At 62.6% G+C, this 13,544-nt stretch overlaps 1 protein-coding gene across 5 annotated transcripts in view; it reads left to right on the plus strand.

Moving 5' to 3' along the window:
• Nucleotides 1–1,999: 1,999 nt before the first annotated feature.
• Nucleotides 2,000–13,544, plus strand: part of AP3B2 (adaptor related protein complex 3 subunit beta 2) — a 45,572-nt gene continuing 34,027 nt past the window's right edge. For all 5 annotated transcript variants that reach the window (XM_075006630.1, XM_075006631.1, XM_075006632.1 and 2 more), the window contains exon 1: nucleotides 2,000–2,112. In XM_075006630.1, the coding sequence (XP_074862731.1) occupies nucleotides 2,000–2,112 (113 nt within the window). The remainder of the gene's footprint in view (nucleotides 2,113–13,544) is intronic.

Consider the following 13,544-nt stretch of genomic DNA (forward strand, 5'->3'; position numbering starts at 1 on the left):
CAGGGAGCGTCAGCTGCGCTCTCCTGGGGCTGCCCGCCACAGGCGCGGCTGTCTGCAGCTGCTGCAGCCTGGGCTGGGTTCAAGCCCACTGTGGAGACGATCCTCCCCAGCAGTGGCGCCCGGAGCAGTGTCCAGTGCCTGTTGGCAGGGTGGAGCAGCAGCTCCCATGAGTGCAGACACCCTAAGCAGCCCCTGGGGCGCTCCCCCACGTGCCGGTGCTGTGGGGACGGGGCGGCAGGCCCCAGTGGGCAGGCCGCCGGCTGCATGCGTGGGGACTGGCTCCCCTTTGGCTGGCTCCATGTTAGCAGCGCATCGTGCTAGGGTCAGCGCTTGTCTCGTGGTACGGCCTGACGCCTTTCCATGCAGGGGAAGAGTGGCGTCCAGTGCAGGGACTCCAGCTTCCGTAAGGATGCCAGTTACCACACCGTTCCCCAGGCCTTTCTAGTGACTGGGCTATGCTGATGGCTGGGGCCGTTTCAGGCCCATGACCAGGTGCTTCCAAAGCGCCCCAGGCCGGTCCCACCCCTCTTATCCTGCTTCCGTGCTTGCTAGCCCGCTGCTGGGCTCCCGGACGTACTTCTCTCCAGTGCCTGTAAGTACAAAGGGGCCCGGTGGCTGGCCTGCCACGGGCTAGAGGAGGGCCAGGGGCTGGCCCAGGTAGGGCCTGCGTATTTCAGTCCTAATGCGGGGCCCTTCCTGGGGCTTGCGTTGGCGGGAAGGTCTCGGGGCTGAGCTCCTGCTGTACGCTGATCCAACGGGGCAGATGATCTCGGCACTCCGGAGGCCTCCATGCAGGCCAGCTGGGTGTGGCTGCCCGGCGTCTGGGCAACAGCTGCAGGGATCTAAGCCTGAGCCTCCTCCCCTTTTCCGCTGGCCTCCCTGGGGGACTCCTGCTTCACCTGGGGGTGCGTGTGCACACAGGCCCACGGCCGCTATTGGCATGACCACTCACAAACGTTTTGCCTACAGCAGACGTAGGGGCCTGGGAGGTGGCCAACGTACACTGGCATTGGTCACCAGAATCTTAGTGTCCCTGTGGTACCTGGGCCTGCCACCGGGGATGGGGGCAGCTGCCACGGGGCCCTTTGAAGTGCTGGGAGGGAGTGGAAGGGTCCAGGGCCACCCTCGAGGCGGTGCTGAGGGCCGAAAGCCTTGACCACGCCCCTTCTGGGCTCTGGGCCCCTCCCACCTTGTCCTGGGGCCTGCAGCCATCAGCCCCAGGATCAGATGCTGCCTCGCAAAGGGATGTCTCTAACCCGGGTTATCTTCCTCTTGTTTTGCTATGTAGCTGTGTATCCAAAGTCATCTCTCCCTCACCTCCTACCTCCAGCGCAAAGCAGAGGGAGAGGTCTGAACTGGAATTCATTTACGAGACTAACACCTTTAACTTTGGCCCATATGGAGATCTCAACTGGCTTATGCATTACTAGGGCAATTTCCCCATCTTTGATATTCGCAGGAAGGAGACACACCCAACTCTGTTTGCTTTGTTACCTGGTCCTCCCAGTGACAGATAACTCCCGCGCACCCTGGGCTGGTTTTCACTCCTTTTCCATCTGAAGAAGTGGGTTTTACCCATGAAAGCTCACGGCCTAAGAAATCTCTTAGCCTCTCGGGTGCCACAGGACGGCTTGTTTCTACTTGTTCCTTCTGATGACAAACATGCCGCCATGACCCCAGAGGGGGTCGAAAGCTGAGCCCGCCCCAATCCTGCTGCCCTGGGCGGGTGTTGAATCTTGTGTTCCATCACCCCAGCCTACAGACTAACCGGGCCACCCCTCCAAAACTTATCACCTCTAGCTTTTTTGTTTTACCTCCCGCCCCCCCACATCCCTCTGCCCCCCCCCCCGAACAACAGCCCAACGCCTCCTGCCCCTTTAAGAGGCGCCCCCCCCACGGGGGGCTGTGCCCACATGACGCTGACATCAGCTGCAGCATCCCCCGGCCCCGCCCCGCGCATCCCTCCCTTGCGGCGCTGTGGCTTTGAGCGGCTCCAGCCATGTCAGCCAGCCCGGCCTACGGCGAGGAGAAGGGGGGCGCGTCCAGCCTGGGGGAGCCCGAGTACGGCCACGACCCGGCCAGCGGGGGCATCTTCTCCTCGGATTATAAAAGGTGCGGGCGCGGGGGGGGGGGTCGCTCCCCACTTCCCTCCCCCCCATCTGGGGCAGCTGGGAACAGCCCCGCCAGGAGGTGCTGGGGGGTATTGGTTGCCCCTTTCCTTGCCCCCCATCTGGGGCAGCTAGAAACAGTCCCACCAGGAGGTGCTGGGGGGTATTGATTGCCCCTTTCCTTCCCCCCCCATCTGGGGCAGCTGGGAACAGCCCCACCAGGAGGTGCTGGGGGGTATTGATTGCCCCTTTCCTTCCCCCCCCATCTGGGGCAGCTGGGAACAGCCCCGCCAGGAGGTGCTGGGGTGTTGTTGCAGTTGGGGTCTGGGGGGTGATTGCCTGTACCCCCATGGGTGGGGCTCATCGCCGAGGGTTTGGCTGAGAGCTGAGAGCCGGGGGAAAAAGGCAGTGGAAAAGGTTCCCTGCTCAGCCTGTGGCTGCGCCTGCATTTGGTCCCAGTTGCCGGGTGCTGTCTGGCTGAGCGGCTCCGGGCCAGCTCTGCCGGAGATGGTTTCTGGGGGGCGCTGGGGCTGGTTTCCCGGCCCTGTGCACTGGATGCACAGCCCTGCAGAGCAGCAGTAGCCAATCTGTGCTGGACTTGACCTCCACAGCAGAGGGAAGCTGGATTCCTCCACCCCCCTGTGCCGCTCTTCCAAAGGCCAAACCAGCCAGCTCTGCTGCTCCCCTTCGAGGCCCCAGGGAGCCGAGTTCCCTGGCCAGGCCTTGAATGAAAGGAGAACCCACCCAGCCCGAGCCAAGCCTGTGTTAAGTGGCGAGAGTTCCGTGGTTCTGCAGTGTAATGCAGGCCCAGGCTGGGATGAGAAATTCGCTGCTGGGCGTTGGTGGAAAGCCGCTGGCCTTCGGAAATTAGTTCTCCTGCAAGCTTTTTCCCGAGGAAATTAACGAAAGAGCCTTGCATGCGCCGCACCTGCTTGTGCATCTCCGTAGTGGGAGATGGCCAACATCTAGTTTATGGCTTTAACCTGGATCCATGGAAATCAAAGGCAAAACTGCCATTGACTGTAGCGGGACCAGGAAGCTGTTAAACGTTCCCATGTGATCCACTCGTTCACACCAGTGGGGGCTTGTGAGGCAGCTTATAGGTTGGCTTAGAGGGGCAGAACAATCTGTGCTTAGAGGCAAACTGGAAACACTAGTCTGAACCAGGAAGGAAATTCAAGCCCTAAGGTGTCTAGTCATTTCCAGGCGTTTCCCACGTCTGCAGTGCAATGGCACAGCCTTGGGAAAGCCATATGGGCAAGCAAAAGCTATTTGTAGACTGCTGCCTCAATCTGAGGCACCGGGGATTCCTGGCAAGGGGGTTGTTGTGGATTCTGTTAGGCTGAGTATGGCTTTGGGGGCCCTTTACTCTGTATTGGGTCTGTGTGGGGAGCCCAGGAAACCCTTTGACGTGCCCTCAGGAGAAAAGACCACGGGCCTGACTCTCATCTCCCTGTATATCTGGATTATTGCCTCTGGCTTCACTGGAGGGATTGGATTTCTGCTGCTGTGGCCATGATGGGGATCAGGCCACCGGCCTGGGCAGGAGGGAAAGGTGCCGGTGGCACGGGGGAGGATGGTTGTAGAAATGTGGCCTGCCAAAGGAGAGAGATTCGTACGTACTGTCGCAAGGGCTGAACCAGCCAGAATTCCTGCTGGGATTCCCACTGCATAGCGGGTCTGAAAGCCCCAACATGGCCCAGCTGCAGGGGCCTCTAAAGTAACACCCCCGGAGAAGTGACGTTGATCCTCTGTGTGCAGCAAGGTGGGTCCTGAGGAACAGGGACCTGCTGTGACTAGTAAGCTGCAGAGGCAGTGACTGGGGACGCTGGGCCCTGTGTTTTTATGTGTATGCTGGTGTAGACTGGGAGAGCCTCCATTAAAGCCGGGTCCGTAGCACTGATGTCGGACTGGGCGCGAGTGAACGCTAGGCCCACGCAGCGTGCCACAGAGGCAGGTGAGTGGCTATCTGGGTTCCCAGCAGCCAAAGGACTCCGGCGCGAAAGGGGGTTGCAAATCCCCACCCCAGTGATAGAGAGGCAGGGTTGGAAACTCTCAGAACAGCTGTATCAGAGGGGTAGCGGTGCTAGTCTGTATCGTCGCAAACCCCAAGAAGTCCTGTGGCACCTTCTAGACTAACAGATGTTTGTTTATGACTTAACCCTTGCAGGCAGTGCTGGGACCCCAGGCCCAGGTACTGGGGAGCCTGGGGGTGAAATTAGCTGAGGCTGCCAGGCTCTGAACAGGCCCCAGGCTCTGCCCAGGCAGACCTGATTGTGCACCTGGCACTGGCCACTGTCGGCAGGCAGGGTGCTGGCTAGATGGACCTTTGGCCTGACCCAGTAACGGCCGTTCTTATGCACAGCACTGGGTCTTCCAACTGTTCCACAGCAAAGACAATATGGAGGAACCCCCGCGTCACAGCCAGGTCTCGGTCAACCTCATCACTGGCTCTACAGACATGCCCAACCAAGCTGCATGCACTTGCTCAGCTGGTGGCTTCCAAAGCCTAGAGGATGGCACGGGCTACGGGGCTCACAGGCTATTTAAAAGCATTCTGTCTTATTCCTGTACTGCAGGAGACCCCGACTCAATGCCTGGGAGAAGTGCGGGGAATGGGTTTCCCTCAAATTCATTCCACCCATGTGGGGAATAAATCTTCTGTGCAGCAAACTGAATGCAGGTCCCAGGCTGGCACCCGAACCGCTGGGCCATCCTTCCTCTCTGTTCTTCACCGTGCCCTGAGAGGAGGAAAGCTAAGGAGGCTTTTCCCGTCATCTCAGGAAGTTCCCTAAGGCCAGTGGTAACAATGGGAGGACAGTGGCGATCTAGAGGGTAGTGCTGGTAGCTGCTCTCTGGATCCAACCCTTCGGTGCTGTGCACCCCTCAGTAAGGATGGGTCGCTGCCCTGTGCGGAGGAGTAGAATCCCTGGATCCACCAGGCCCCTCTGCACCAGGCCGGATTTCACCCTTCCTGAACTGATGACACAGCAGTTCCCTGACAAACCCACCAGGACTGAGAGCCAAGGGCTCAGCTGAGCTCACCAGCCCTGCATAGCCCAACTCGACCTGGGCCAGCAGCAGCATCAGGGAGGAAAAACCCTTGTGTGACTTGGCTCCTGGGCTCCCTGCTGTTAGTTACATCTTACTCTGCGTCACCCCGGGATGTCTCTGCTTTTCCTTTGGTGACCGCCCATGGCAGGGCGAGGCTTTTCAGTGCCAGCTCTGGCCGCTCCGGTGCTGTTTCAACACAGACGTTGATTTTTGTTTCCTGGCTGACGGGCAGCCCGGAGTAACAGACCAGCCCTTAAAAGTGGGCAGAGGGGGCGGGAGGGTATAAATATCAATGAAGATGCAGAGCTGAGCTGCCCGGCAGGTGTTCTGCCATCCCAGATTGTGTCGTGTCAGACTCTGGAAGCTGAACCAGGGCTGTGCTGGGACAGGAGGGCTGAGGGGACGGTCTGGCTGCCTGCCGGAGTCTGCTGCCAAACCAGTCACCAGCAAGTCTTCTGCGTGAAGTCAGTACTGCAGCCGGGTGGCTGGGAGGCCGGCGGAGCCCCCTTTGGGATCCGCTGCCCGAGACAGGTTGGGACCGCTTGTGGTGTTGGAGCTGTGGGTGCGAAGGCGGGAGTGCTGCTTGCTGGGGTCGGTCAGGTTCGAGCAGCGGGAATGACATTCTTAGACATTGTTCCCTGCCTGGAACTTCCCTGGCTGCCCTCCGGCGCCTAGTGCGGGGGCCAGTCTCTGCTCAGTGTGCTGAGCTGCGGCACACCTCGCCGCAGTAGGGGCGGGGCCGTGAGATGTCCGGGTTTGAGTGACAACGCGACTGGGCCCCTTTGTCACATGAGCCGCGGGCTTTGGGCTGAGCGTGTGGAACTCAGAGGCACAGAGCTGGGCCTGGCTGGGGACCCGCTTCCGGGCCGTGCTTGTACAGGGTCCAGCTCACCAGGGAGAAGGCTGTCCCGCTGCCTCTGCTCATCTCCGCCTCCTGAGAGCTCGGGGTGCTGCAGGCACTGGCTCAGCGTTGGCGGACGGCTCGTCAGATGCTGAGCAGGCCCCTGGGGGCGAGTCACCACCTTCAAGCGATGCACCGCTGACGGGCAGAGTGGGGCTGCGACTCTCCATGGGAGAGCCCAGCGTGGAGAGTCCCCACGGCGCCATGCAGGAGGTGGGCGGCTCCGCTTCCGTTCCGAGCGGCGGCTTCTGCTGCCTCGGCTCTGTGGCGCCCGAGCGCCTCCCCGCAGAGCCGGCCAGGAGTCTGACCCGCGCGGTTGAGTTCTCACCCTCTCCTCCGTGAGTGTTGCCGCGGAGTGCTTGGTTGCAGTGGGGCTTTGCTTCGCCATCTGCTCCACTCAGCGAGGAGCTAGAGAAGACAGACCTGCACTCTTCACGTTGGCGGGATGTATGGGGCGGCCCCTGGTCCTGCAGGAGAGAGGGCTGGGGCCTCGGACTGGCCCCCGCCCCGAGGGAGTCTGTCTCCTGTGCAGGTGTGGGAGGCCGCTCCCTGGCGTCGGAGGTGTTGATCCCGGTGTGCTAGATGTGCCGGTTCCAGGCCATGGAGAGCTCTGAAGATACAGGCTGAGACCTGGAGCTTGACTCTGTGCCCCCCAGGAGACTGGTGTGGAGCGCGGCAGGCAGGTTTGACGCGCGCAGAGTAAGTGAGCTGTCTCCCCGGCCTGTGCCATTGCTGGGGATGGTCACAGGCTGGCACCGGCCCTGCCTGAACTCATGCGCGTCCGTCTGATTGCCCTGATCTCTGCAGTGTAAAAACCCGGATCAGCTCGCTCAAATCCTGGGCCTGCATCCATCCGTCAGCCCCAGCCCTGCTGGAGAGAACTGCTCCGGTACATTGGACAGCTCACTCCTGGCTGCAGCCCCTGTGCGGTCGGCGCTGATCTGACTTCCTGACGCACACTGCTCCCACGGAAGCTGAGCTCCTGATCGCACTGCGGGGGCTGCTGGGGTGCAACGCCTCTGCGGGGGCCTTGCTAATCCCTCGCTCGCCTGCTGTCCCAGCAGCACTCTGCCGGGGCCGGCTGGGACAGGGAGGGGCTGATGGCTCTGTAGGAGGCGCGTTTCCCCACTCAGTACGGCGCCGATACTTGAGAGCCCGCAGCACCAGCATGGGGGGGAGAGGCACGCCAGAGGCCTGGCCGCTCGTGCTCCCGGGCAGCTCTTCCCTATGTCCTGCTTGCACTCCAGCTGCTACTTCTCCCGCCTGTCCCCGCTGTAAACTGTGGTGCTCCTCACTTCCTGTCCTAGGCTGGTGTGTTGCTGTGCGCTGTGACACCCCAGAGGTGGCTGCATTTCAGGGGTGAGGGAAACAATCTCTGTGGACAAGGGATGTTACCGGTTAATTGCTTGACTGTAAAGCCTCATCCGAAATGGAGGAGGTTTACTGGTTCCAGTTAACCAGCTGGGGCCGGAGCTGCCCCCTCCTGGCATGGGAAGGGCGTTGCTCCAGCTCCGTGGGGCCCCCACAGGTGGGGGGCACTCCAGTGCTGCTGGAACCCCCCTGTCTGCAGCCGCTGGCTGAGCACTGGGGCGGCTGCTCCCCCCACCCTCAGTGCCCCAGAGACTGGGGCTGCTCCGGCCCGGCGGAAGTGGTTCTGTCCCCAGAGCGCCGTGGAGGGGGGTGGTGGGGAGGGGCCTCTGGAGGCTGCTTCAGCAGCTTCCCCAGCTGCCTCCCCCTTAATTGGCTAACCAGTTAAATGGCAAGGCGACTTGCTGGCTAACCAGTCTTGCATCCCTGCTGTGGACAGCGCCTATTGGCACCCCCTGGGCTGAGGGGGGGGCAGGATGCAGGGTCCCAGCTCTCTCAGCCCCACCACTTCAAGGAGGTGAAGGCTCCTTCCGCCATGTGGACAGGGCAGTGGAGCTCTGCCCGGGCGGGGGGGCGGGGGGGGCTGGACCAATGTCCAGGGCTTTGGGCCTTTGCCAGCTCCTGGGGGAGTCTCTGCCAGTGGGGGCCAGATGGGTTCAAAGCCCGCCAGGAGGCCAAAGCTTGTCTGGTGGTTGCAGAGGGCAGTTGGAGGCAGCCTGGTGAGACAGGGCGGGGCAGAGATCTCAGGGTAGGCAGAAGGGGCTGGGAGTGTTGGCTGGAGCGACGAACGCTCTGAGGCGGCACAGCCTGGCAGGGAGTGGCAACCTCCTGCCCACCGATGAAAGGCTCTGGGGGCTGCCCCACAGGGTGGAGGTGGGGTGGGGGGGCCCTTGTGTCCCCCAGGCCAACTTCACGGTGGTCCCCTTGGGAGCGTTTCCTGTGCCCAGCCCCTCTTGCTCACTGAAACACGCCCACTCTCCTGGGCAGACCGTGGGAGTGGCTCTGTGGGTCTCAGACCCACCCGGGCGAGCCCTGTGACCCCAGAGCTGAGGCCTGAGTCAGACTGCAGCAGTCAATGCCTGCGACTCTAGCAGGGGTGGGATTAAGGAGAGACCTGCCGCACAAGGGGCCCTGGGCAGCCCCTCCAGCCTGATGCTGCCGGGCAGGAGCTGGGTGAGGTCCTGGGCAGCTCTGCTGGTGCCCCTCAATCCCGACCCGCAGCCCCTCACGAATCCAGTCCTGCCCCGTCCCCAAACAGCTCTGCACGAGAATCCTGTGGCTCCCACGCTGTTGCTCTTCCCTGGGTGCTGAGTGGCAGCAGGACAGGGATGGGAGCTGTCTGTGAGGCAGGGGGTCCTGGAAGCTGGCGGGGAAGGGCAGAGAGACCCACGCCACCTTTGCAGGGGAGGACAGCAAAGAGGGGAACCGGGGGGCAGGCTCTAAGCTGTCCTGTGGCCATTATGGATATGAGTTAAGAGTGCCCTGGTATAGGAGGAGCATTTCAAGCAGATCTAGAGTGTGGTTATTCCCCTCTGCTTGGCTCTGGTGAGACCACAGCTGGAATATCGTGTCCAGTTCTGGGCCTCCAGCATAGAAAGGATGCGGATGCATTGGAGCAGGTTCAGCGGAGGGCAACAAAAATGGCTAAGGGGCTGGAGCACTAGACCTGTGAGGAGAGGCTGAGGGATTTGGGCGTGTTTAGTTTACAGAAGAGAAGACCGAGGGGTGATTTTATAGCAGCCTTCAACTTCCTACAGGATGGAGAGAGGCTGTTCTCAGTGGTGGCAGACGGCAGAACAGGGAGCAATGGTCTGAAGTTACAGAGGGGGAGGTGTAGGTTGGATATTAGGAAGAACTATTTCCCCAGGCGGGTGGTGAAGCACTGGAATGTGTTGCCTACAGAGGTGGTGGAATCTCCATCCCCAGAGGTTTTGAAGTCCCAGCTGGACAAGGTCCTGGCTGGGAAGACTTAGTGGTGTTGATCCTGCTGTGGGAAGGGGGCTGAACTACATGACCTTCTGAGGTCCCTTCAGGACCTCAGATTCTGTGATTAGCTGTACAGCCGGTCGGTTGCAGGCCCTGGGATGGCCCTTTGTGCAGAGCAGTGCTGCCAGCAGTGCGTCTTAACTGGCCCATCCCACTGGGGCTGGGCTCGGGATCTGCCTGGAGACAGGAGCCAAACTAGCCCTGGGCTCAGAAGGAGCTGGTTAATGCTCCCAGCGCTGCCCCTCTCTGGCTGCAGCAGAGGTTCCATGGCCACAGTCTGGCCAGGAACTCCCAGGATGGGCATCCCCAGCACCGCCTGCCTGTGTGATTGGCACCTGAGTCTAGGGGTGCTGGCTGGCTGCCCAGAGCAGGGCCAGGGACTGGCCTGGCCACGAGGCCAAGCGCCCATCAGCAGTGGGTTCCCTACAGAAATGGGGGGTGCCAGCCCTGAGGATCTCCTCCAGCATTGTCCAGCTGACACCTGTCACTGGAGTTTGGCCCCTCTTGCCTCAGTTTCCTTGTCTGGCTCCAGCTCCGAACTCTTCCTTTCCTGCTCCGCGCGAGGAACCTGAGCCCCACGGTGGAACGGGCGGGAGTGCCGTTTAATCCCGTCGGGACAGGTTGGGCCCAGCCCGCAACGGCCCACTGAGCTGAAGGGGTGTCTGGGTGAGCTGGCCCAGCCCTGGCTCACCCGCTCTGGATGTGGCGGCCCAAGAAGAAGCTTGACCGTCCTGGGGCTACAGTGGCAGCTAAACCTTTGTGTCTGCTCCTCCTGGGTGAACGGGGAGGAACCCCACAGAAGCCAGTGCTGTGATCCTTGGGTAGGCCCGGTGGATGCTCGATCCCTGGTCCGGCCTGAGCACCCGGCCACATTTGGAGTGCAGCCCCATAGCACAGACACTGTGGCTGAGGGCCCCAGGAACGGCTGGGCAGAGGGAGGTGGGTTATGGGTCAGGTGATGCGCTGGTTCTGGGCCTGGCTCTGGCTCCGGCAGGGCCTGTCTGTGTGTCTGGGGCGAATCCCTCAGACCCCGTCCGTACAGCAGGGCTGGCGCTGTTTGCTGCACCGTGTTTATATGGTGAATGCAGAGGCAGCCACTGCTCCTTCCTGTGTGCTCACGTGCGTGCACCCAGGCCAGCGCCGTGGGGCCTGCCGGCACGGGGGGCTCACAAACGGAGCAGGCCCTACAGACATGCGCCGGGGGGCGGCTGCCGCGGAGTGGCTGCCCGCTGCTGTTTCCCTCTGACAAACCCAACGCCACTGGTGTCTAACGGAACGGGGCTCTGCCCCTCTCCCTCGGGCGCCCAGCCAGCTCCAGAGCCCACGGCGTCTCTCGGGGGGGGGCGTGACCAGGCCGGCTGGGTCTGGAGGCGCTGGCTCCGCTCCGCGCCCGGTGTCTGGGGTGCTGCCTGCTGTGCTGGCTGTCACAGACCCCAGCCCTGGTGACTCATCTGCGTGACTGGCTCTGTCCCTGCCCCTGCCTGGGGCTGGCAGGGCTGCACCACAGGAGCCCTGCCAGGGCAGAGCCGCAGGTCCGGGCGGCGGCTGTTCCCGCTCAGGGGCGGCCTGCCGGAGGCTCCTTAGGCCAGGCACTGTCCTCTCTTGCTCCTTGGCCCCCCTCCCTCTCACCTAGCAGCTTCCTGGGCTGCCCCCTCCTCTGGCTGCACCTCTGAGCTGCTCTAGGGTCCCTCGCTGCAGCTGCCCCATAGCTACCCACACAGCTCTGGCTCCCTCCCGTCCCAGCACAGCTCCCAATGTTGCTCAGCCCTTCCCTCGGGGGCTGCCGTGGGCCGAGCCCTCGTGGGCAGGGGGAGCGGTTCCTCGTGACCCCAGCCTGCCCCACTGAAGCGAATGGGAACTCAGTCCCCGCTTGCTCTCGGCCGGCTTTCTGGGGGGCACGGCGCACACAGCCCAGCTCTCTCGGCGGGGGGTTGCTGTGGCATCTTCCGCAGGCTCCCTCTGGCTCTGGTGAAGAGGCGGCTGGGTCCTTAGCCCAGCACAGCACCCGGGCTGGAAAGCCCAGTGTGCGTCTCAGGGTCTCCCTGTCTGACGGAGGAGCTGGCCCCAGGTAGCCCTGGGGGGAGGTTTGCTAGGAACAGCTCTCTGGACTGAGGTCCGCTGGCGGGCATGGCTGGCCCTGTTAGGCCTCTGGGGGCTGCCTCGGTCCGTGGCACAGCCGCATCCCCAGACTGGCACAGGCCCAGGGGCTGTGGAGCCCAATGCTTCTGGCAGTGGCCAGTGCCCAGTGCTTCTGAGGAAGGTGTGGGAAGCCTGCCGTGGCCTCGCCCGCTGTCTGCCCCAGACCTCTGAGCGAGGCAGCAGCTGAGGCCCTGAAGCGTGAGGGTTTCTCGCCCTTCTAGCCCCCGTGGTCGCATGACTCGGGAGATCTGTGGTATCCCTCCAAGCCCCCTCCCTATGTTGAGCGAGGGCTCGGCAGCCTGTCCTGCTGTGCCCGGGGTACCGAGCGCTGCACACACTCGAGGTCTGCCCTGTGTCCCCTGGGGGGCAGGAGCAGGTCTGGCTCACGCCGAGTGGCTGTGTGGCCAGCAGGAGGCGCTGCGAGCCAGGCCTGGCACAAGGGCTCCTCTCCAGCTGGCTGCTGGCTGCTGGCTGCGGCAGCATCAGGTTTCAGGCCAGGGCCAGGGGGTGGGGGCTGCCAGGCGGAGGGGAGCTGAGTCATAAGAGCCGAGCGGAGCCGACCTGCCTGCAAACGTGGCTGGGCTGGGCTGCGCTGAGCCTCTGGCTGGGGGCAGCCAGCGGGAGCAGGAGGGGCCTCTCCAGCCGTCTGTGGCAGGGCCTGCCGGGGAGCCCCACAACAGGTGCCGCCTCGCCGCCTGCCCCCTCGTGCCTTGAGTCACGCCTGCCAGCTTGGGCTCCAGCATCAGAGGTGACATCCTAGGGGGATCCAGCGGCGTGCCAGTGATCGAGGGGACACGAAGCCCCCGGCTGGGCTGGGACCTCATTGCAGAGTGTGGCAGAGCCAGGTTACCCCCCTTGGGGGCTGGCACACTGACTGGAGAAGAGCCCATATCCTTATCGCCAGGCGCCCCTCGCCTGTTTCTGCTTCTCGCCAAGGCCTGCTCCCCTCCGCAGCCGCAATGAATCCGATGCAGAAGCTGCTGCAGCTGCCAGCCAGCGCGGTGAGCCTGGTGAGGTCCCAGCAGGGCATGGCAGGCGAAGAGGTCAAGAGCCCGGTGCTAACCCCTGAGGGTGGGCAGCAGGCCTGGTACAATGCCATGCAGGCCGACGAGCTGCGTCTGCTCAAGTCGCCAGAGCAGGAGGTGGCCCCAGAAGACAGCACCGGTGGCAGCCAGACACAGCCACTACGGTAGGGCCATTGATAGGGAGAGGGGGCTCCTTACACCCTTCTGACTGGCCTCGCTTGGGAGTTTGGGGGGGCAGGGAAGGGATGGGGTGCTTGGAGAACACAGAACTGTCCTGCCTTAAGGAATAAAATGGTAGCATCCTGGTCCTCTTTGGCACTCAGCTGGATGGTGGCAGCAGTGGGATAAGATGGAAGGAGCCTCTTCCTTGGGAGACTCTGCCCCTCTCAAATTGGGAGGGAGGAGGGGGAGCGGTTCCCTTATTAGAGTGATGGTAGGAGAGCTTGCTAGCCCCCTGGGCTGCCCATCAAACCTCTGCCTTGCCTGTCTCTGACTCTCCCTGATACAGTCCATGTGGGATCTGACCCAGCTGCAGTGCAGCAGCAGTTGTTGGGTGTGTGTCTGGCTCGTGGCCTCTCTGCGACCCAAGGGCCTAAATGGCAGGGAGTGCCGAGCATGTTTTTGGTGGCAGGTGATGGGGGGCGTGGGGGGAGGGATGGCGGGGGAGAGGCATGCAGCTGCCTACAAGGGGAGCTTGGGATGCTGGGGTGACAGACAAGGATGCAGCTTTAATAGAGCCAATAGAGCACCTGTGTGTTTGTCCACCGAGCTGTCCACAGGGCCCTTCACTTTGAGGGTGTGGGTGATACCTGTGTTCCATGTCTCCCTCCTTCCAGCCCCGGCCTTGTATCCTCAGGCCTCTCCGTGCCAACCCTGCTGTGCCTTGCCTGCCGGGCATGCCTGTGGTGGTCCCTTCGCTCACCTAGCCTGGTCCTGGCGGCAGGAGGAGGAGAGACCACGACA

The sequence above is a fragment of the Carettochelys insculpta genome, chromosome 12 (assembly GCF_033958435.1).
Source record: "Carettochelys insculpta isolate YL-2023 chromosome 12, ASM3395843v1, whole genome shotgun sequence".
NCBI lineage: Eukaryota > Metazoa > Chordata > Testudines > Carettochelyidae > Carettochelys > Carettochelys insculpta.